Here is a 22079-nt window from a genome sequence, read left to right as displayed (position 1 = left end):
GCAGCTGTAGGTAAGTTTTGTGCAGAGTAACAACCTACATGTGTGTTATGAACTTGAATTATTACTCATTAACTTAATACTACAGGTGGCACGTTGGCTTGGTGGTTAGCACATTCGCCTCTCAGTACTGGGATCCTAGGTTAAGTCCCATCTAGGTGGAGTTTCCATGTTCTCCCCGTGCCTGCGTGACTTTCCTCCGGAGTTTCCTCCCACAGTCCAAAAACATGGAGGTTAGTTGAATTGGCTTTTCTAATAACTGTCCTGGTGTGTGAGTGAATGAGTGTGAATGTTAATGAATGTCTGTATGTGTGTTCTGGGTTAAACCCTAATGCCGGATGCAGTCCTCCAAGTGGACGGTCGTTCCAGTTTGAGAGTACGCTGTACACACTTCTTGCCAGTGTGTGTGGACTGAATGTTGTTTGGAATAGCAGTGTTGATTATAAAGGGTTTCCAGAAAGGCCCCATTTAAGTGTAATGATAAATAAAATATAAAGTACTACATAATGGTTTACAACAGCATTTATAATAATTGTGTGAAGGATTAAGGGTGAGTGAAGTTTTTAGCCATCATCACACTCCTTAACTGTTATAAGGGATTGGAAAATAAAGTCGTTGATTTGGTTGGTGGGCCGTTTTTAGAACAGAACGGACAGTCTATAAACTCCAGAAGTACTGCTGTGTCTGATCCTCACTGTGAAAAACATGCACACAAAAATTCACTATCCTGTCAGTGTCACTGCAGTGCTGAAAATGGAAATGAAATACTGATATGAGGCACAAAGTTTCAGCTCTAAGCCAGTTTCACTTTTGATGCTTCTGGTTGGCTGCCATGTTTTCTTCTCTGAAGCAGCGGAAACTACATTTTACGTGTGACCTCTGGCGTGACAGTAACACGTAAATCGAGTAGCCACTCCCATCTCTGTTATTTACACCACAATTTCTTATCCAGTGCACATCAATCATAAACATTACTAACTTCCTGTGGTAAAATGATATTACTCCTGCTGCCCATGTAAAACAAATCCAAACTTAATAGGGCTTTATACTACTGTATCACCACTGTCAAGAAAAAAACTCTCCACTTTTGCAAACACTTGTGAAAATTAAGTGATGGATTGACCAACATAAATTTCCACCAAGTGATATGGCATACAATTTTGTTTTGTTGACACAAAAAGATGACAATTTATGTGACAAAAATGATAAATAATAGCCTTGGAGCCACATGTTCAAGACAAGCAAAAGAGTGCCACAATTATAGTTAATCAACCGTCAATTTAGGAAATCCGCCCTGTACGCCAACATATAGCACATGCAAAGAAAAAAAAGGAATAATAATAAACAGCCCATACAAAATGAAACAACCCCTACAGAGTTGATCATGTGACCTTTTTTTTTTTTTTAAATCAGACATGCAACAAAATGAGGCAAACCACACAAAGTATAGTTCCGTTTTGCTTGTTTTTGTTGCCCTATGCTACTGAACCATGCGTAACAACAACAGGGTTAAGCAGGGTATGATGACTGTTTGCTGAGGCATTTCCCACTAAATGAGGACTGGTGACGTAGTACACTTGTTCTACAGTGTTTGTTATTGTACTACAAAAGTATTATTCAATAGACTAGATCCTACTACATATGTACACCTTTACTGCTATAAAACACTGCTACAATCACATTAACAAAACTACTAGACTGGCTCGGCTGTAAAAATATTGTTTTACTAGGCATAGCATACAGCTATTACTACAATAAAATTACTACAAAACAATATTCAAATATTACTAATAATATGGTCTAGTACTAACTTAATAATACTGTTCAGAAATACAGCGCTACTACTGAACTAATAGTAAATCGTACTGAAGTACTACTATACCACACTAATATAGATTCTTTGTACTGAGGCATGAATATACCAATAATACTATAACCACACTCATGTAATACTAATGCTATAACAGACTACAATTACACATAGTGTATTACCACTTCATAATGCATAATTTGAACTATTACATCAATATCTTCATTCCTTCAATTCTAATGCTGTACAAATGTATTACTGTACTACTCATGTATTACACTATTACAAGTACAACGCTTATAACCAAATTAATACATCTGTAAAGCTTTATTACTAAATTATTATATTAATTTTAGAATTTGTCACATTTTACTCATTTTATTAACACCACTTGTGAATACAAACTACAATAACACTACTGTAAACACTTTAACTGTGCTACAAAACCATATACCGCAATTAGCATTTAATATTAACAGTGAGACTGCTGTAGATCTTTATCACACTAGCTAATTTTGTACTGTGCCTTATATACTACTAATCAATATATCGCTAACCCAATACTCAATTATTACTTTATGACCATATATATTTATACAGTAATACCTGGCCAAAAAGCTTCACCAACACTTCCAGACTGACACCTTAAACCAAACGCAGAACACTAACAGGCTTTATTACGCATATACGCTATTTATTTTAATATAAATATTGCATATTTCAAGTAATAAATGCTGTCAACTTTTCTCCTGAGGGCGGGCCGCGGCTCCGTTAGCCTCCGGCAACTGCGAAGCTAAAGCTAATACAGCTCTCAGAAAACAACAACACGGGGTTTATTTATTCAGAAAAAAATATTCAGAAGTCATTGTCTTTTGTGTGGTAAACGGATTCTTATAAACAATGTGAAATGAATGAACTACTAAAATAATTGTTTTTTACAAGTTTTAAGTCACTGAAGTTGGATTCTTTTTGGATCTATTTAATTCCACCTTAAATGGTGCAGCAGTAATATTATGGCGCCTGAAAAAAACAGCGCCATAATGTAACTGATGCATTATTTAAGGTGGAACTGAAAAGTCCAATAAAGACAATGTAAATGCGGCACCATTTAAGGTGGAACGCAAAAATCCATTAAGGATATAACCTAACTGTTGCACCATTTAAGGTGGAACGAGAAATTTCGACTAAGAAGTGAACTTAAGCATAGAGTAAAATCCCCGTAAACTATGCGCATGTTTTCAGCGATGGAAGCTCCGCGAAATTAAGATCATGTTACACCGGGAATTACTCACAGATCTTTCCGCGGAGGCTTTGCAGAACTCGGACTCTCGGCTCGTCCATCGCCGCGGAGCTTTAGCGTCTCTCCGCCGCAGCTGGGTTTTCAACGCAGAGGCCACACCCACAGGCGCTTCTCATTGGAAGTCGGAATAAACAGGACAGCCCACTCATCGCGCTGATTGGCTTTGATGAGGAATATTCATGAGTGTCCACTGCCTCCGCGCTTAACCCTTTGATGTCTATGTATTAAGGGGAAGTCCAATAAAATTCAGATTTATAGTTTCTTTGCATAAAATCGAGTGAATGCAAGAACGGGGTTGTCCCTGGATAAATAACAATGTTTAATGATTACAAAAGAAAGGTAAATACACCTACTATATCTTACTATCTTACATATTAGTAATCAATTATCCAGTTCAGGGTCGCAGTGTGCCATCCGCAGTGGGCAGCATCATTGGGCGCAAGGCATGAACACACTTTGGAGGGGGCACCAGTCCTTCGTAGGGCGACACACACTCACACATTCACTCTCACACACACCGATGGACACTTTTGAGTCACCAATCCACGTACCAGCATTTATTTATGGACCGTGGAAGGAAACCGGAGCAGTAATAGAAACACGAAATATAAAATGTGTACAAAATTATTTTTTGTACCATTGTAACATTTTAACTATATCCAAAACTGTATATCCAAACTATATCCAAAGTGCACTGTTTAATACCTATTTTTCAGGATTACGATAAATTATTGAAATGTATGAATTAATCTGATAGGAACCACATGTCATTCATTCATTTATTCATATTCTGTAACCACTGAATTCATGTCATGGTCACAGTAGGTCCTGGACTGTGGGAGGAGAGCTGAGTAAAGAGAGAGATTAGTCTCAGAATAGTTGATAAATCTGTAAATTATCCATCCATCCATTATCTGTAACCGCTTATCCAATTTAGGGTCGCGGGGGGTCCAGAGCCTACCTGGAATCATTGGGCGCAAGGCGGGAATACACCCTGGAGGGTGGGTAAATTATATTCCATCCAAATAACAAATATGTTTCGTTATTCACAAATAAATCCCAGTGTGTCTCACTGTCTGCAATTTGTACAAACAGTTAAATTCATTAATACATGTTTTTATGTGAAAATTAATTTATTTAAAAGTTAATTGAATAGTTTTGTATGGTCGCAGTCTCAAATTTAAAAATTATTTATAAAAAGTTGAATCTACATTCGTGGATCAGGTCACTTGCCTGTTTTCTGTGACATATTTTTTAGTTTATTTCCTCTCACAAATATTTTGAGACCTTCCTTTTGCATTTGACCCAATCCACACACACATGCAGCCGTAGATCCACAAAGCTAGTAAGATCAACTCTTTTGGGAACTAGGAAAACACTAAAATGTGTTGTTCAATTTAGCGTGGGCCCACACTTCAGCGCTCTGCAGGGTTTACCATTCACCATTTAATACCTACTCTGCAGTGTTGGAACCCAGGGGGAGCTGTGACTAAAAACCTACTTGGTTCCAGGGACCAGGCACCAGATTTGGCCAGAGAAAAAGCAAATGAGCCGTGCCGAGTAGTCATGTAGGTTCTATGCAGTGGAAAAACGCCATAGATGATGACGTATAAACCCTGCAGAGCGCTGATTGGCCAGAGCCATGTCAATAGCCACGAAATGCAGAACTCATTCAAATCCAGCACAGACACGATGCTTCTAAAATACCTTAAATTACAACAGCTTCACATTTATTTTTATCGGACTCACAACGGCAGCTTGTAACTTTACCTCGAGGTGTTTTGAAGAGGTTTATATGCTCCTTGGGTCAGTGGCCGACAACAATTTCCAGTGAAAACCGAACGTGCAACAAGTAAAACTGATCTGTGAGAACCGGGGCACGGAGCCGTGTTCAGTCCAAAAAACAAAAACAACACGCGAATACAGGATGAGTAAAGATTGCTTAACTTTTCCGCTCCCGTTGTTGTGGTTTTGGAAAAGCCAGTGATTCCTGTTAGAGACGGGGTTTTGCGACGTCACGGGGTCCATTTTGTGGAGGAGCCCTGCAAGTGGAAAAGGGACGACCTTTAAGCGTGCCGAGCCGTGCCGAGCCGAGCCGTGTAGAGTCGAGTCGATAAGAGCCGGACCCATGCGGTGGAAGAGCGACACCAGTACTCGGCACGGTTGGAACCTAGAGGGGAGTGGGACTGAAAACCTGCCCGGTTCCAGGTACCAGATTTGGCCAGTAAAAATGCAAAAGAACCGTGCCGAGTCGAGTCGTGTAGGTTCTATGCAGTGGAAAAGTGTTTCGCTTAACTTATCAGAAATTAATTATTTTATAACAATATAATAACAACAAACGAAACAAAAATACATTACATTAATGACTAATAATTATGTTTGTATTTAATGATATTTAATGTTTTTTTTTTCAGAACTAGATCACTTACCGTAATGTATTATTTCCCAGAATCGTAGATGTAATTTTAAAAAAGACTTTACAAAAAGACTGTCATTCTTTGTAACTGGATTATAATACATAAATCAGACAAGAAAAAAATTAAATAAATAAATATAAATAAATAAATAAAAAACACACAGCTCTTAAATGGAAATATTTAATATTTATATAAAGTTTATACCTTTTTTTACAGTTCATTACAGAATGTATTTAACCATTAATGACTACTCAGTTATTAAGACTGCACAATTAATCACCTTAATTCTGATGAATGAAAAAAAAAGAATGAAAAAAAAGCATTTTACTGTGCGTCATCCACTGAAATCATGACAAATATTTTTTAACAAAGATGATGGTTTTGCTCCGTTTTATTTCCAGTCATGCATTGGCAGCTCTCTGTGTGTGCAGAGGCAGAAAACTCTATAACTATCAGTGCCATTGAAGATGTTGTGAACAAAACAACTGACATATTTATAATGCGCACAATTCTTTCCGCACACATTTTCCACTAAGTTTTCCCACAATTCAAATGTGAGGTGTAAACAAAGAGATGGAGAATGTTTTGGTGTGAAATGGTTGATTGTAAAGGAACATATGTATTCAGACTTTTTTACAGTGGTGGAGAATGGAACCAGGCATCTCCGTTTCTGCATTTTATTTTCTCCAAAGATTTAGAGTTTAATATTGAGTTCTGATTCATTTCTTTCTCTCACATGAATCTCACACAGGGGAATGGCTTTAAAGGAACACTAGGGTAGAATTAGGTTTTTTTAACCTGTGGCTCCCCCTAGTGTAAATCATTTTAAAGCACTGTACTGAAATCAATGGGGAGGGGTGGTGGTTTCCTCCTTCAAAAATTGTACTGTGCAGTTTCTGCAGTGCTGAGCCCAGAGTAGCAACGACGGAGGCTCTATTCTTTCTGTTACAGGTCAGTGGATCATCACAATGATTCTGAAGCTGTAATTTTAAGGTAAAAGTATTACAAAGTGTTCATGTAAACATCAAACCCTTCTGACATCAGCAGTGTGGTCACCAACATTTACTTTAATACATTTATCTGGGGATATTTTAGAGGAAGATGTCTGGTTCTATTCACAAACACTGTCAAGTATTCTTACTGCAGAAATGTCACTAAAACAAAAACACTGTACATCACTGTTTACACCTCACCCACAGAAATATTTATTTTATGTGTGGAATATCACTCTTGAAATGTGCAGTAATTGTGAATGGAGATTTAGTTTTAAGCTAAAGCCATCAGTGTGAAAGGAAAATTTTATAAGTGATGTTAGAGGAAGTAATGCTTCACTGCCGTTGTTTCATAATGAATTCTAGGGAGTCAAATAAAAACATACAAAAATAAAGTTGTCTTCTCTTTAAAAAAAAAGCCTAAAAAACTAATCAGCAGTTAAACTCTTTTATGTGAACAAACAAAAATACTCTGTATTTACACCGGAGTCTTAAGTGCTCTGCTGTAAAGTGACGACAATAATACTTTCATTTACGCTGTATCATTTCAAAAGTGCGAGTTCATATTGCGAGGTCAGTCCTCCTCATTAACGCTATTTAAGTTCTTGATTTTTTCTTACACTCTGTTCAGTTGTGAACGTTAAAGAAAGGCTCCTCTTTACATAAACGCCACTCGGACTTCAGAGGAGCTACTTTGCTGACAGGAGCTCTGGTCAGAGATGGAGGGTAAATTCTGGAAGTGCCGAGAAAGTTGTTTGTTGTGGTTCTTTGTCCTTGTGTCTCAGAGTCCTGTCTGAAGTCCTTAGGTGGTTCCGGAAACCGTGCTTTCTTGGTCTTTCTCCGATGCATCTCTGTGAGGAGTGGCGGAAAAGGCCTGTCATTATTACAAGGAAAAGACAGGGACACTTTCTTGTGGATGTGGGAGTTTTTACTGTACATCTCCTCACTTTCTGAATCTGACTCTAACTCTTTTGACTTTGGAGTTGAGCAGATTTGGAGATGAGGGCTTCCCCATGGCTCAGACATTTTTCGGCTTTCAGAAAGAGGGGAGTATGGTCCGACGCCTTTAACGTCAGAGTTGTCCATCTCTCTGACTAGTCCAGGCTTGCTGAAGTGTTTGCTCTCCTGCAGGTTTAGTTTACAGACTTTGGGGCAGAAACGGTAGTTGCGACTCTTGCTGGATTTCTCAAGATGTTTGGCCTCATGGCTCTTCTTTGTGGCGAGGTACAGGAACCTCTGAGGACAGTAGGAACACCGATAGCGCTTTTCACTGCTCAAGCTCTGGGCCGTTACCTCCGAGCTGAAGCAGGATCCATCCTCAGTGCAGTTCTGACACACGAAGTCCAAACTGTTCTCCATAAACTGTGCCTTGGGGCTGGGAATCTCCTGGATGGAACATTGTTTGCCACATATTTTACAATGAGGTTGATGGCAGCTGACCTTGTGCATGGAGAGAGAACTTGGAGAAGAGAAGGAAGCTCCACAGCTGCTGCAGGAGAAACTCTCCCTCGGACTGTGGCTCCTCAGCTGCCTCCGAGACTCTGAGTTCTCAGGAATATGCTCCTGCACTTCTTTATCATGTTTATCTGGAGACAGGGGCTTTGTGTGGAACTGATGGGACTTCATCCTCTTCTGTCTGGATCGTACCTTCTTGCCCTTCTTTTTGGGTTTATATGTGTAATATGGACGCCACGGTTTGTCATTTTCTGGATCGTTCACGTCATCAAATTGCTCATTGTCTGCTACCGATGTTGTGACCTCAGCTCGAAGCCGCAAGCTTGGACAGCTGACACCATCCTCCAACGGACTGCTTCCAGTATCCTCCACTTGCCTCCAGGTTCTCCTCTTCTTCTTCTTCGGAAACAGTTTGGAGCCTTTAATCTTGCGCCGGATGATGGCCTCGTTTCCGATCTTGACTGTAATCTGGCAGAGAGGCAGAACCGGGCTGTTGACAGACGGTCCGGGACATGCCGGTTTGGCGATGTAAGTTTCCGTCTTTCCTGTAGGGCTCAGGTTCGACGTTGTCCTCTCGGTTTGGGGCTGAAGGAGCTGGTTCGCCATGGCCTCGATGGTTTGAGCTGCTGCAGATAATTCGCTGAGTTTACTCAAGCCCTCGAACGAACAAACCGGAGGAATGTTGAGGAACGGCATCACGTCTCTGTTTGCGCTGCTCTCTCTGTCCTGAGCAGAGAATCTGGAGGACCCTGTGTTTTCCTGTGTATTCACGGAGGGTGAGTATCCATAACTGAACACAGGGGACCCAGTACCTTCAAATCCTGGCAGTCCATTTTTTCGGTGTGGATTACTAGAGTGCAAGCCTCCGTTTTGGTCACCAGCCGCGTTCTCATAAGGTAAAGGCAGCTCTAAACTCTGCTCGAATGTTTGGTCAAAGGTAATGCGAGGCATTTCTGAAGCCACCATCTTTGGAGTTGCCATGAAGGTCACAGGCATTGAAAATAACGACTGACCACTAACACTGTCGGGATTACCTTTAGAAAGCATGCCTTCCAGCGCAGCCGGTGGTGAACTGGGGTCGATAGGAGCAGTGAAGGACTGCTCCGACTGGTTCTCCATACTTTCGGAGTATGTCTGACTGTAGGACTTGTACCTTTTCTTGCGGAACTTCATCGGTAAAAGTCTATACAGCTTTATGGGGTAGGCGCTTCCCTTAAACCCTCCGTTTGCAGATTTCTTATTAACTGCCAAGCGAGGATCGATGCCATGGAAGGACTTCTGGTGGTTCTTGAGGATGTAGTAGGTCATGAAAGTCTCCAGACAGAAGATGCACTGATATCGCCGTTCCCCCGTGTGCCAGATCTCATGTTTGGTGCGGTATTCTGCCAGAGCAAAGACCTTATTGCAATAGTGGCAGGGATAGGCTCTCTGCCATGAGTGCACATTCTCATGTCGTTTCAGACTGGACAAAGTCACATAGACTCGTTTACACACTGAACATTTATACATTCTTTGCCCACCACTTGCTTTGGTGACTCCATTCTGAGGTGTCTCCAGGGGGCTCGTCAATATCGGAGGACCTTGAAGATCAGGAGCTGGTGAATCGGATTCCTCCACGCTTGGATTATTATCTAAATCTAGACCAGTCGAATCTTTTTCGTTCGGCTCTAGCTCAGGTGGCCCTTTAGTGCAGACCTGCTCATGATTCCTCAACCTCTTCAAGTGCATGAACTTTTTTTGGCAAAACTTGCAAAACAAATGGCTGACGAATCTCCTCTTGTGGGTCTGCGTGTGGATGGAGAGAAGAGCCGCGCTGCTGAAAGTCTCAGGACACTGCTGGCATACGTACTCTGGAGCTGGGGGGATTTCTTCAGGAATTAAAGAAGGAGGATCAGCGTCCTGGGGGGACGTAACCTCGGGTGGGGGTAGTAAGTCTGGTGCAGAACTCAGATCCGTCACAGAGTCTGAGGTCTGCATCTGGGATGAAGGGACAGGAGTGGGGTTTTTGGCCTCAGGGGCGCTGGGAGGACTCAGAATGGATGGATTTGCTTCATTAGAAACTGGAGTGATTCCTTTGCAAAGCTTATGGCGCTTCTTAAGGGGGCCAAGCCTATTCATGGGCACAGTTTTCTGGGGTGGCAGTACAGGTTTGGGGCCTCCTTTATCACTCACTGGTGCTCCCTCTTTAGGGTCAGTTTCATGACCTTTGCTGACAGCGTAGGAGTGTTCAGAGAGAGCTTGGGCGGGTTCAGACTGCGGGTCAATCTCTAAAGCTGAACTATTTGGCTCAGGGCAGACGGAGGAACGCTGTTCCACTTCCTTAGATCGCTGGCCATTACTGTGTAGCTCCATCGAGTTAAAGGGATTCCCTGATGTTACCTCAGTGATGGAGAAAGCGTTAGTGATCCGTGGACCTCTGGAGCACTCCTGGTCCTCCAGCCTCTGCGTCTCCTTCTTCAGAGCGGAAGGTCCAGAATGTTTAGGTTGACTAGACGAGCTTTCAGATTTAGCACAAGCCTGGCTTAGGAACGGCTCTGGCTCCTGTTTTCCAATTTCTGGCAGCTTCTCCAGGAACGGGATTCCTAGCTTTTTCCCAGCAGCCACCAGGGCCTTGTTGTCCTCAGAGCCGGGTGACTCCACTGTGGCAGAGTAGATGAAGTTGAGAATGCTCGCAAACACTTCAGACTTCAGATCCGGGAGCTCTAGGACCTGGCTGGACAGATGAGGTCCTGAGGAGGTGAGAGCGTTCCGGAAATATCCGCTAGTGGCAGCCAAGACGTTCCGGTGAGCATGGAATTTTATATCCTCCACAACTATGGTGACATCACAGAACAGCCCACGGGAACGTTGTTCCCCGAGCCGAGTGAGGACGGTGTGGGGATGGGAGCTGTCCGTCATCCCCTGGACCACCATCATCTGCATCGGAGGAAACACAGAGGAAACAATGTCAGCTTTCACATTTATACAGTCATTTACACACTCTCACAAATTTAAAGAAGAAATAAAACATTCTCAACTTTTGGTGTGTGTGTGAATATTTTACAAAAATGGTAGATAATTATTACTTATTACTTTTGTCCATCCCCATCCCCCCTCCCCCTTACCTTTCCTTAAATTACAACATTATGGCAAAGTGAAGCCCTGTCTCCTGGCTCAGATATGTTAGTGCTCAGCATATTAAATAAAAATATATAATAATTTCCAAACAAATATAAGTGTCTGAGTCACCAACCGATCTCCATACATTCAGAGAGACCGCACTGATTACAGAGATGTAAGAGATTACAGCCTTGAGTCAGTAGGGGGCAGCAGATCTCTGAAGTTAAACCCAGTGTCTCCATCATGAACACGTCACGAGTGTTTATCAGCTGGAGCTCGGGCTGAATCACTGACCAGCAGACAGTCAGACAAAGGCCAGACCGCAATGGTAACGACAAACATACTTGCACCGGACCCTCTTGGGCCTCGAGTCAGAGAGAAACGCAAACATATGAGCAATATCAACAGCTGTGTCCAACCGAGTTCTGCATTTCAAACAATCCACACTCAGCAGAGAAGAACTTACCCCCAAACTCCAGCTGAAAACATCTGTCAGAAGCCTGCCTTTATCCAAAACTTCACCTCTGAAACACCACTCTAACTCTACTGTCGCAGAGTCCGTCTGTGAACCTGAGCTGAGCTGTCAGAGTGAGAGGAACAGAGTCTAGACGCAGGGCAGACGAGATGTTTCTCCACACACACACACACTCACACACTGAGCATGCTCCAGATTTCTGCCTCGAGAACAAACATCTGGCACTGTGTCAGAAACAGAACGATCCAGCTGTGAGCAACTGCATCTTCAACATCATAGCGCTTAAGTTGTGTTGCAGTCGTCTTGACAGTGGCTCAGTCTGTAAACTTTCACAGAGGGAAGGTTAGTTATTCTGGCTAGACTAGTAGTTGTGAAATGTTAGCTAGTTTGTTTGCACACAGTCGGAATTAAAAATGAAAACTAAGACCTCTGAGAGGTAGCTACAGTGTGTTTTGAATAAAGGAACTTTAAAAAGGAACATTCAATTGCCCTTCAACACCCCGTGACTAAAGCAATTAACTTGTAGGGAACACAAGGCCAGTGTTTTTCAAAGATTCCTATAGATTTTTAAGTAAAAAAGTGAAGAGGCAGGGTGTAAACACCTTGAAACTTTGAAACCCCAATGCCTGCTAAAGAAGTCAAACTGATATTTCCGCACCATTCCACACATAAGCATATCTTCTGTTCTCCAAAACTATTAGAGCCATAAAAATGCTTTAAGCTACACTTTCTTAAAATACTCGTGTACTAATAGTGGTTTTAGCAAAGAATATGAATTTTAACAGTTTTTCTGATGTTGACCTTTATGTGATTTTAATGCTGTTTTTAATCTATAAAATAAAAGTGGCTTGACATATTTTTATATGTACACTACTACAAAAATTCACTGCATATCACTACAACACATAATTCAATAACTCCTTTAATGTAATTTTTGATATGACTGTAATTTTATTTTTTTATAAAAAAATTTTTGGCGCAGTAAAACCACAAGCCTAAAGTTTTGCTAAACCTGACACCTGTTTCGGGTTTTTTTCTACAGGTGTAACTATGACCCCACAGCAGAGAATGAGGAGAAAGAAGCTGGGGCAAAAGGCTGTGATGTCTCACTAGAAGCCCCAAGTACCAGTCATTAGACAGAGGATACAAAAACTGTGAAATATAATGTGTTAAGAACTATACATTCAAAAATACAAAAATGTAAAGATTAGCGATGTATAAATACCATTTCTTTCCAACCAAGTATGAGTACAAGTATGTGTATTTTTGTACTTGCCGATACCAATACTTTTATACATTGTATAATAGTGTGGCTATTAATAGCGTGGCGGCATGGTGGCGCAGCAGGTAGTGTTGCAGTCACACAGCTCCAGAGACCTGGAGGTTGTGGGTTCAATTCCCGCTCCGGGTGATTGTCTGTGAGGAGTTGGTTGAGTGGGTTTCCTCCGGGTGCTCCGGTTTCCTCCCACAGTCCAAAAACACACATTGGTAGGTGGATTGGTGACTCAAAAGTGTGCATAAGTGTGAGTGAATGTGTTGCCCTGTGAAGGACTGGCGCCCCCTCCAGGGTGTATTCCCACCTTGCGCCCAATGATTCCAGGCAGGCTCTGGACCCACCGCGACCCTGAATTGGATAAGCAGTTACAGATAATGAATGGATGAATGAATGTTCATTTCTGGAACTGTCCATTTTTTCCCACTGGGATCAATAAAGTGTGTATCTATCTATAAATTAGTAACATGAGCAACAAGCTCTGGATATGCATTTTCACAGTGTTGTGCATCTTTGGTAAGACAGCTTCCGTTATACAATAACAGCTGGGAATTTCATACTTGGGCTTTAACACATCAAGAAGGCGCAGAAATTCCTGGTTGTCGATGACCGAAAATGGTTGATCATCAAGAACAATATACTGGGCAAAAGATAGATAAGGTGATATGGCCAAAAATGTTATCACAATATTTTTTTCTATATTTACTAATCGCTATATGTATCAAAATATTAAAATTTTAGAACCTAATAATATAGACCGAATACACCAAATTTTCATTGCTATACAATATTAACATTTCTATTATTCAGTCATAACCTATATATGTGCACATAGCACAAGGAAGCATTTCACTGGAACAATAACAATTTTCTTACCACAAGAAATGAATAATATCTATGTCTTGTGTTATGAAAACATTATTGGGGCGCTACCACCTCAAGTGTTTAAAGAAGCAGAAAGAGTACAATGATAGATTAAGAAGATTTTAAATAATAAATAAATAAAATAATTACTCCAAGTGCTGAACAGTAAATATATTGGCCTTAACCCATTAGAACAGTGGAAGGCTTGTAACAGTGGAACATTTAGAATGTTTTCAATTCTGCACATTCATTCATTGTCTGTAACCCTTATCCAGTTCAGGGTTGCGCCGGGTAGTCAGAATACCCAGATTCACTGGGTGCAAGGCAGGAAAGGTTTCAACTAAACAACTGTTATGATGGTAGTACAATTAAAGCTGATGCCTGAGAAGGAATTGCATCATCAGTTGTCACACTCTCGACCTGTGTTCCAATTTTTTCCGCAGCGCCCTACACAGTGCACATTACTGAAACACTAGTTAGTTTAAGGGCAGCACGGTGGCACAGCAGGTAGTGTCACACAGCTCCAGGGGCCTGGAGATTGTGGGTTCAATTCCCGCTCCAGGTGACTGTCTGTGAGGAGTGTGGTGTGTTCTCCCTGTGTCCGCGTGGGTTTCCTCCGGGTGACTGTCTGTGTGGTGTGTTCTCCCCGTGTCCGTGTGGGTTTCCTCCGGGTGCTCTGGTTTCCTCCCACGTGGCGCCCCCTCCAGGATGTATTCCCGCCTTGCGCCCAATGATTCCAAGTAGGTTCTGGACCCACCGCTAGTTTTAAATATTGTTAGAGATATAACATCACACTGTGTGTATGTGTGTGTGTGTGTGTGTTTTCCCTCTCTTGATGTGTGTCTTCACTACTCATTAAAAAAACAAAGTGTGGTCTCCAGCCCAGGCTCACCTCACAGGAAGTGACCAAACACACTCTGTTCTTCACTCACTTCCTTTCTGGTCTTTTCTCAACTTGAGACAACACACACACAGAAAGAAAGAAAGAGAGAGACAAACAGAGAGAGAGAGAGGTATATTTGTGGGTGTGAAAGTGCAGAGTCACTGCTAAGAGAATGCAACACTGCAGAATCTCAGATATATATATATATATATATATATATATGTATGTATGTATATGTATCAAATGTGTGTGTGTGTGTATATAAGAGTGAAAGAGAGAAAATCTTGCACATCTTTTGAAAAAAAAAATCTAATTACAATTATATCCATTATTCGTTTTAAGCAAATCTTTGGTCAAAAGAGGATTAGTTTTATTATGCAAATGCTGAAAAAGCTGTCAAAACAACAAAAAGAATTCGCTTTTATTCCTCACACAATAGCAGCGACTATATAAAATGAACTAATAGAACTCCCATTCAAACTGTGGGTGTGATAACGAATCTTTAACATGATTCAGTTACCGCACTGACCTTTTCTGCCTTAAAGAAACCCTTGTTGCTGCAGTTACTCAGATGAAATGTTTGTGGAAAAACTGACAAAGCAATAAAACAATTTTAAAAAAATGCAAGTCTCATCACAGCAAAAAAATATCAGTGTATGCTGAATCATTTCCATACAGATTCATAGCTGAAGTGACAGTGTTAATGAAATGAGTTTCAGTTTCTGTGTTAATCTTTCAGTTTAGCCTCAATTTAGTTCAGTTATTAACCAAACTCTTGCTCCGGAAACGACACAGGTATACGAACAGTACAAGACGCACCCAAACATTTTCCAGTGCAGGGGATCTTCACTACGATCAGATGCGACTTTACTGAGCCTGGAGGAAATAATGCAGAATAATTGATAAGGTATTGGTTTTATATTTATTACCTTGCGTTAGTGTTGAGGCCTAAGCTTCAGAATCAAACACAAACAGCTCTCTTTCTCTTCTTTTCTCTATGCCACATCTCCTCCCTTCTTTTCTCTACTCTCTCTCTTTCGCTCAGTCATCTCATTCTCATGCTTGGCCTCTATCCCATTTTCTATCTTTACATTCTCTCTCTCTCTCTCTCTCTCTCTCTCTCTCTCTCTCTCTCTCTCGTTTCCTCTTAGCTCGGCAGCCATTTTACAGTCTCACAGCAGCTAGTTTCGCTAACACAAAATGGCCACTGAAATAAAGCACTTTAGCTTTCAAATCCATATTTTTTAATATCTTTACATTTTTGTATTCATGGGTTTATAGACATTAACACATTATATTTTATGGTTTTTGTGCTTGCAATTTTCAGGAAACGAGCAAGAGTCTGATTGTAATCCACTGAAATTAGCGCTGTTAGCATGCTGCGTTACACACAGGGCGCAAGCGAGAGAGAATAGATTAAGAGAGAAGGAGAGTAGGTAGAGAGAAAAGCGTTGAGAACGCAAGAGAAAGAGAAGGAGGACAGAAACAGAACAGCGAGTGAAGGTCAGAGCAGACAGAGAGAGACAGAACAGAGAGTACACAAATTACTCAGCAGATAAAACCACACTTGCTTGTACGCAAATGTCCAGCACAGTGCACACATTCACAGCTGCTCATAAAAAGATATCAGCTTGTAAAAGCTTAACATTTTTTATGTTTCTGATAATTTCTTTGGTTTAATACTTAACCCTTTAAACTCTAAGATATTTCTGTCTCTCACTCTGTTTGTAGTTTCAGCTCTTCAAGTCCTCTAAGAATCACACAATCACAGAAAATGTACATTTGTTCCATCACTTATCACTCCTTTGTGTCCGCTTCTCTGGATATTGAATCATTTATAGTAGATGCTGAATGTTTTGTAGAAAACAAATTAATAATTAATTAGTTACAGATTAATCAGACAATAATTCATTAGTGTCTTTACTGAGAGAACAGAATTCTAATGTATTCCACTGCATGTATTATTGACTTCTACAGACTCCGTACACATGCTCCTGACTCCAGGCCTTACATTTTCTTTTAATTTTATAAAAAAAAATCTTATGTGAAGGTAAAAATCTCAGCCTTTTCACTGGAGAAATGAATACGGAAAGATTTAAGAGATACAACTGCTGAATCTTTATTGAACATGTTCCTGTACTGTCTCTTTAAGAGTTACAGAAACTTAATAAATACATATGTAATGCAATAATAGATGGCGAATGAATGCTGTAAATACCTGTGTATTCAATCTAGGTTTGATTACATAATTCTGAAAAATGTGTCTCAAATTCTTCATCAATACGGAACTCTTGTAAATAAATACTGGGTTATTCATACACTCTCCGAGTTTCTGTTAGGCAGGTACCATACAACTTACAGTCATTACTGAGCAGGAACTACAACAAAAAGACAGTAATAACTTTAGAGAGGTTTAGAGAATAAATTAGAGAACATCTGTGCATTTAACACAGTAATCAGTAATATTTTTTAATTCTTTGTAGTAAATACTGAAAAATCCATCCACTCTTTGACACTATAATGTTAGAGCGGCTTGACGATTACTAAATAACTCAGAGCCGTTATGGTGTAATAACAGAAATAACGACGTAATAACTCTGCAGGTGTGTTAATAGCAGAATACAGGAGTATATTTAATCCAGGAGTAATTGAGATTATACGATTTACTGCTGAAAGACGCTCAACTCACAGAAAGTGATATGGAGCAAGAGATGCAGAGAAATGGAGGATAGAGCTCCAATGACCGCCGTGGTAACAGGCTCCCGTCTCCCTGTCTCCCAGGCCTCTGTTGTCACGGCAACACGGCGTGGCGCAGCATCTTTGGAGAGCGTCAGCACGGTGACCGCGCAGCAGATTCAGAGCAGAGGGAAAATGGAGGGCGGCTTTGTCTGAGTGTGTGTGTGTGTGTGTGTGTGTGTGTGTGTGTGTGTGTGTGTGTGTTCTGCAGTAGAACTGAGAGCAGCTCAGTGCTGCGCGTGTTCCTGATCTTAGAGGAGAACGCCGTTGTGTTAAAACAGGCTTGTTGTTTCTCTGGGTTCGTTTCTGTTGTTGGTGACCATGTTTTGTTTTGACTCTGTTTATGATGAAGCTTCATGATTTCATCATTCATTTTATTTGCCTTTTCGTTTTTCGCTTTGACAAAACCTCAGTACATCCGCCACACCCTTCACCACCAACACAGTAAAACACACCAATAATAATCATCATCATCATCATCATCATTATCACAATAATAGTAGTAATAATGATATTGTTGTTGTTGTTGCAGTTCTTCAGAGGTAAACAAGAATAAGAATAAAGATCCTGAACCTGTTCAGAGCGAAACGACCCAAACAAACGCTGTCCACTCAAACAAAAGCTTATCCCTGCAGCTAAAGCACAGCAAACGAGGGAAACATGCTCAAACCCACCTTTCCTTCAGTTCATCAAAGATGGAAAGATTGAAACTGCATCCTTCTCTCCTCTCCTCCGCTCTGCGGAAAGAAAAAAATCACAAACAAAAACTAATGTTTCGTAAGAACTGCAGTTGAAATCGCTACTATGTTTTCCTTGTCTTTAAAATTCACTGCTCGCTGCTGTGCACCACTTTCAGTCTATACGCTCTCTCTCTCTCTCTCTCTCTGTCTCTCTCTCTCACACTCTCTCTCTCTCTCCCTCTCTATCGCTCTCTCGTTCCTCCAGCTCTGGGTCCAGCATATCGTTCGCTATGTGTTTCTATTTTACAAAAATGAACTGAGGTCATCTTCTGTGTCCAGAACTTTATTAACATCATCCAGCTATGGATAGAGAGAGAGAAGACAGAGGGAGAGCGAGAGTGCACCAGAGAGAGAGAACAGGGAGAGAGAGGATCTATACATTAGCATACACACATATCATGGCTGTGGTAAGTGCACCTCACATCGTTTTCAGAAGCGAGACTCAAATATGGTTCCCTTCGCTCTTCACCTTCAATTTTGCACATAAAATAAACATTACGAGGTTCTGATATGGAAGTGATGACATTCATACATCCGTCTGCCTCCCCGTCTGTCTGTCAGTCAGGTTATTTCCTGATGAGACTCAACGCAATATTTTAAGACACACTCAAACTCTGCTACCAGATCAAACCAGCAAATGAGAGAGAGAGAGAGGAGTGATAAAGCTCCATCTAATACCTTTGGAATGAGTTGGAGTGATGTTTGTTGTCCAGAGAGAGAGAGAGCAAGTGAGTGAGAGAGAGAGCGAGAGATTTTAAAAAGGAGAAGGACAAAATAAGAGAACAACGTGAGAAAAAGTAGAAAGTGAGAGTGAGAGGGCCGAGAGATGGTACTGCAGAAAGAGAGAGAGAGAGTGAGAGAGAGAGAGAGAATAAGAATATAGCAACAGAGAGAAAGTAAATAGAAAGCAGAAAGTGGAAAAGAGAGGGAGAATGAGAGCGAGAGCGAGAAAATAAAAATATAAAAACAGAGAAAGAGAAAGTAAATAGAGAGGAGAGAGAGAGAGAGAGAGAAGTCACTGGGTTCATTTTCATCATGACGCATGTCTGATACAGAGGAGGAGTGTGAGAGAGCGAAAGAGTGAAAGAGCAAGAGAATGTGAGAAAGAGGGCGTGAGCGGAGACAGTAATACCCTAGCCCACAGAATTGAGGGCAAAAAAGATAGAAGAATGAGAAAAGATGACACAGATTGAGGAATAAACACTCTGTATTTACTCTACAAATAGCAGTAAAACATAATACCACAACACTTTTCAGATGATGACCTTTAAACATCGTTAAAATAAAGACACTGGCACTAAATCCACAGGAGCTAGCCAAATAGATCATTTATAATATCAGTAAAATGAATAAAATGCAGATGTTTTAGCACTCATTCACCTCTAATTCCAGTTTAAACTGGACAGAGTGCACTAAATTGATGGAAGCAGGGCTAAATCTTTTCTAATTCCATTTAAACAGGACTTATACTGCACCAAATCCAGTTAAACAGGACTGATTTCCTCTAAAATTCAGTTAAACAGGACAGATTCTTCTCCAAATCCAGCTATACGGGACTAATTCCCAACTAAATCCATTTAAAGTGTATTAATTCTGCTCCAAGTGCAGCAAAATAGTAATTCATAGTAAATTAATTCAGTAACTAATTCAGCTCTAAGCCAGGTAAACATGTCTAAGTCTGCTGTAAAACTAACTAAACAGGACTAACTCTGCACTAAATCCAGTTAAACAGGACTAATTGTGGACTAAACCCAGTTAAACAGGACTAATTGTGGACTAAACCCAATTAAACAGGACTAATTGTGGACTAAACCCAATTAAACAGGAGTAATTGTGGACTAAACCCAATTAATCAGGACTAATTGTGGACTAAACCCAGTTAAACAGGACTAATTGTGCACTAAACCCAGTTTAACAGGACTAACTCTGCACTAAACCCAATTAAACAGGACTAATTGTGGACTAAACCCAGTTAAACAGGACTAATTGTGGACTAAACCCAGTTAAACAGGACTAATTGTGCACTAAACCCAGTTTAACAGGATTAACTCTGCATTAAACCCAGTTAAACGGGTGTTACGGGTTGTATGTCTGTGTCTCTTCTTTTTCTTTTCTTGTTGTCTTGCTATCCCTCCCTGTCTTTAGGTGGAGCTGTGGAGATATCCGGTATTGCTGGGTACTGAGGTGTTTCCTGTGTCTGCCTATAAAAGAAGCAGGACGTTGAAGATGGGCACGCCCTTTCCTTGGTGATTGCTCTGTCTCTGTGTGAGAACTGTGTATATCTGGAGACTGTGTGTTTCCTTGTGTGTGTTAGTTGTGTTCTGTACATTACTTTCGTGGTTACCTGTGCCGGAAGGGGGTGAGCGCCTTTTGAGTTTGTCTATTTTCTCCTGGTTTATTGATAGATAGGGAGTCAGGTATATTTATTGTCATTTATTTGTTTTTGTTTGAATAGCAAAGTTAGTGTTTGGGTTGGAGTTAGTGTTGGGTTATGTTTGTTATTTTGGCCGTGGCTTACCCCTGGAGATATGGCTTTAAGTTTTGTGTGTTGTTGTTATAAGATTTGATTGTTTGATTTTGTTTAATATCCATATTTTCTTTGTAAATATACTTTTTTCATTTATTCTAAATGGTGTGAGTTTCTCTTTTTTTCTGTACTTTAATTTTTGGGGGAAATTTCATTAACCAATAATCATCTCCTAGACTGAGACGTAACAACAGGACTTATTGTGGACTAAACCCAATTAAACAGGACTAATTGTGGACTAAACCCAGTTAAACAGGACTAATTGTGCACTAAACCCAGTTAAACAGGACTAATTGTGCACTAAACCCAGTTTAACAGGACTAACTCTGCACTAAACCCAGTTAAACAGGACTAATTGTGCACTAAACCCAGTTAAACAGGACTAATTGTGCACTAAACCCAGTTTAACTGGACTAACTCTGCACTAAACCCAGTTAAACAGGACTAATTGTGGACTAAACCCAGTTAAACAGGACTAATTGTGGACTAAACCCAGTTTAACAGGACTAACTCTGCACTAAGCTCAGTTAAACAGGACTAATTGTGGACTATACCCAGTTAAACAGGACTAATTGTGGACTAAACCCAGTTTAACAGGACTAACTCTGCACTAAGCCCAGTTAAACAGGACTAATTGTGCACTAAACCCAGTTTAACAGGACTAACTCTGCACTAAACCCAGTTAAACAGGACTAATTGTGGACTAAACCCAGTTAAACAGGACTAATTGTGGACTAAACCCAGTTAAACAGGATTAACTCTGCTCTTAAACCGTAATAATTTTGCCCTTAATCCTGTTAAACTGGGCTAATTCTGCTCCTAATCTGGTTAAACAGGACTAATTGTGATGTAAACCTAGTTAAAGAAGCATGGGGTGGTATTGGTGCTCTTTAGGTGCTGACCACTCCCACCATAATATGCACATCCACACAAATCTCATCTATGAAACGAAGTAAGCATGAATTTACACAGTAAGTCTGCGCAGTGATCAGCTCATCGAGGCCTAATGCAGCAGGACCCGAGCTGTTCACAAACAGACGGCAAACAACAAAATGTCCCTACAATGACGTCCTGTGGAAGGCAGTTTGTCCTGCTTTCAGTTTAAAGGCTGCTTTCAGAGATGTTCAAACACTCACTCTCACACTACTACACCATCACAGACACTGCATCCTGAACTTCTCGCTGGTAACAGTCTGGATGTTTCTTTCTTCACTGGCCTAGAGAAAATGACATCATTTTATTTTCATAACCACAGCAGAACCACAGCAATCCTCAGACGTGCTTGAGCTCCCACTGTACACAGGACAGTCTTCTTCACCCCTGTTTCCAAAACTGTATTCTATATATAGCGCTCTACTTTGGGAGGCCACCGTTTTGTAATATGCATTCTTGTGTGTTATGTTCTCGTGATCTTGCTTGACCTAATCTCCCACTGCTGAAATTACGCTACAATACTCAAGAACACAGACCAATACTGAACTCTACAGAACCCTACAGAACTATACAGAACC

The 22079-nt window shown here is 40.7% G+C and overlaps 2 protein-coding genes and 1 long non-coding RNA gene across 5 annotated transcripts in view; 1 reads left to right on the top strand and 2 right to left on the bottom strand.

Moving 5' to 3' along the window:
- Positions 1 to 3190, bottom strand: part of rasa2 (RAS p21 protein activator 2) — a 52694-nt gene extending 49504 nt beyond the window's left edge. Inside the window, exon 1 of the mRNA XM_066684837.1 lies at positions 3100 to 3190. Coding sequence (XP_066540934.1) covers positions 3100 to 3148 — 49 coding nt within the window. The 5' untranslated portion in view covers positions 3149 to 3190. The remainder of the gene's footprint in view (positions 1 to 3099) is intronic.
- A 2541-nt stretch (positions 3191 to 5731) lies between these two features.
- Positions 5732 to 18860, bottom strand: zbtb38 (zinc finger and BTB domain containing 38). Of its 3 annotated transcripts, XM_066685232.1 has the most exons (3): positions 18720 to 18860; positions 17976 to 18038; positions 5732 to 10887 (listed from the first exon to the last, which is right to left on the bottom strand). In XM_066685232.1, exon 3 carries the CDS (start codon positions 10885 to 10887, stop codon positions 7144 to 7146), a length of 3744 nt encoding a protein of 1247 aa, XP_066541329.1. In that variant the 5' UTR covers positions 17976 to 18038; positions 18720 to 18860; the 3' UTR covers positions 5732 to 7143. The 3 variants fall into 3 exon arrangements, with proteins under 3 accessions (XP_066541329.1, XP_066541328.1, XP_066541330.1); XM_066685231.1 differs by lacking the exons at positions 17976 to 18038; positions 18720 to 18860 and adding an exon at positions 15495 to 15612; XM_066685233.1 differs by lacking the exons at positions 17976 to 18038; positions 18720 to 18860 and adding an exon at positions 11537 to 11667.
- Positions 15204 to 20912, top strand: LOC136709756 (uncharacterized). The gene is made up of 3 exons (XR_010804525.1): positions 15204 to 15472; positions 18321 to 18448; positions 20187 to 20912. It is a non-coding gene; the product is annotated as an uncharacterized lncRNA (long non-coding RNA).
- Positions 20913 to 22079: the final 1167 nt, after the last annotated feature.

The sequence above is a fragment of the Hoplias malabaricus genome, chromosome 11, assembly GCF_029633855.1.
Source record: "Hoplias malabaricus isolate fHopMal1 chromosome 11, fHopMal1.hap1, whole genome shotgun sequence".
In the NCBI taxonomy this organism is placed as follows: domain Eukaryota; kingdom Metazoa; phylum Chordata; class Actinopteri; order Characiformes; family Erythrinidae; genus Hoplias; species Hoplias malabaricus.
Note: the sequence above shows the minus strand (reverse complement) of the source record. Positions and strands in the feature narration are given on the sequence as shown.

Bases quoted from the DNA above. Each gene is read 5' to 3' on its own strand.
- zbtb38 (XM_066685232.1), bottom strand. From the start codon at position 10,887: ATGATGGTGGTCCAGGGGATGACGGACAGCTCCCATCCCCACACCGTC.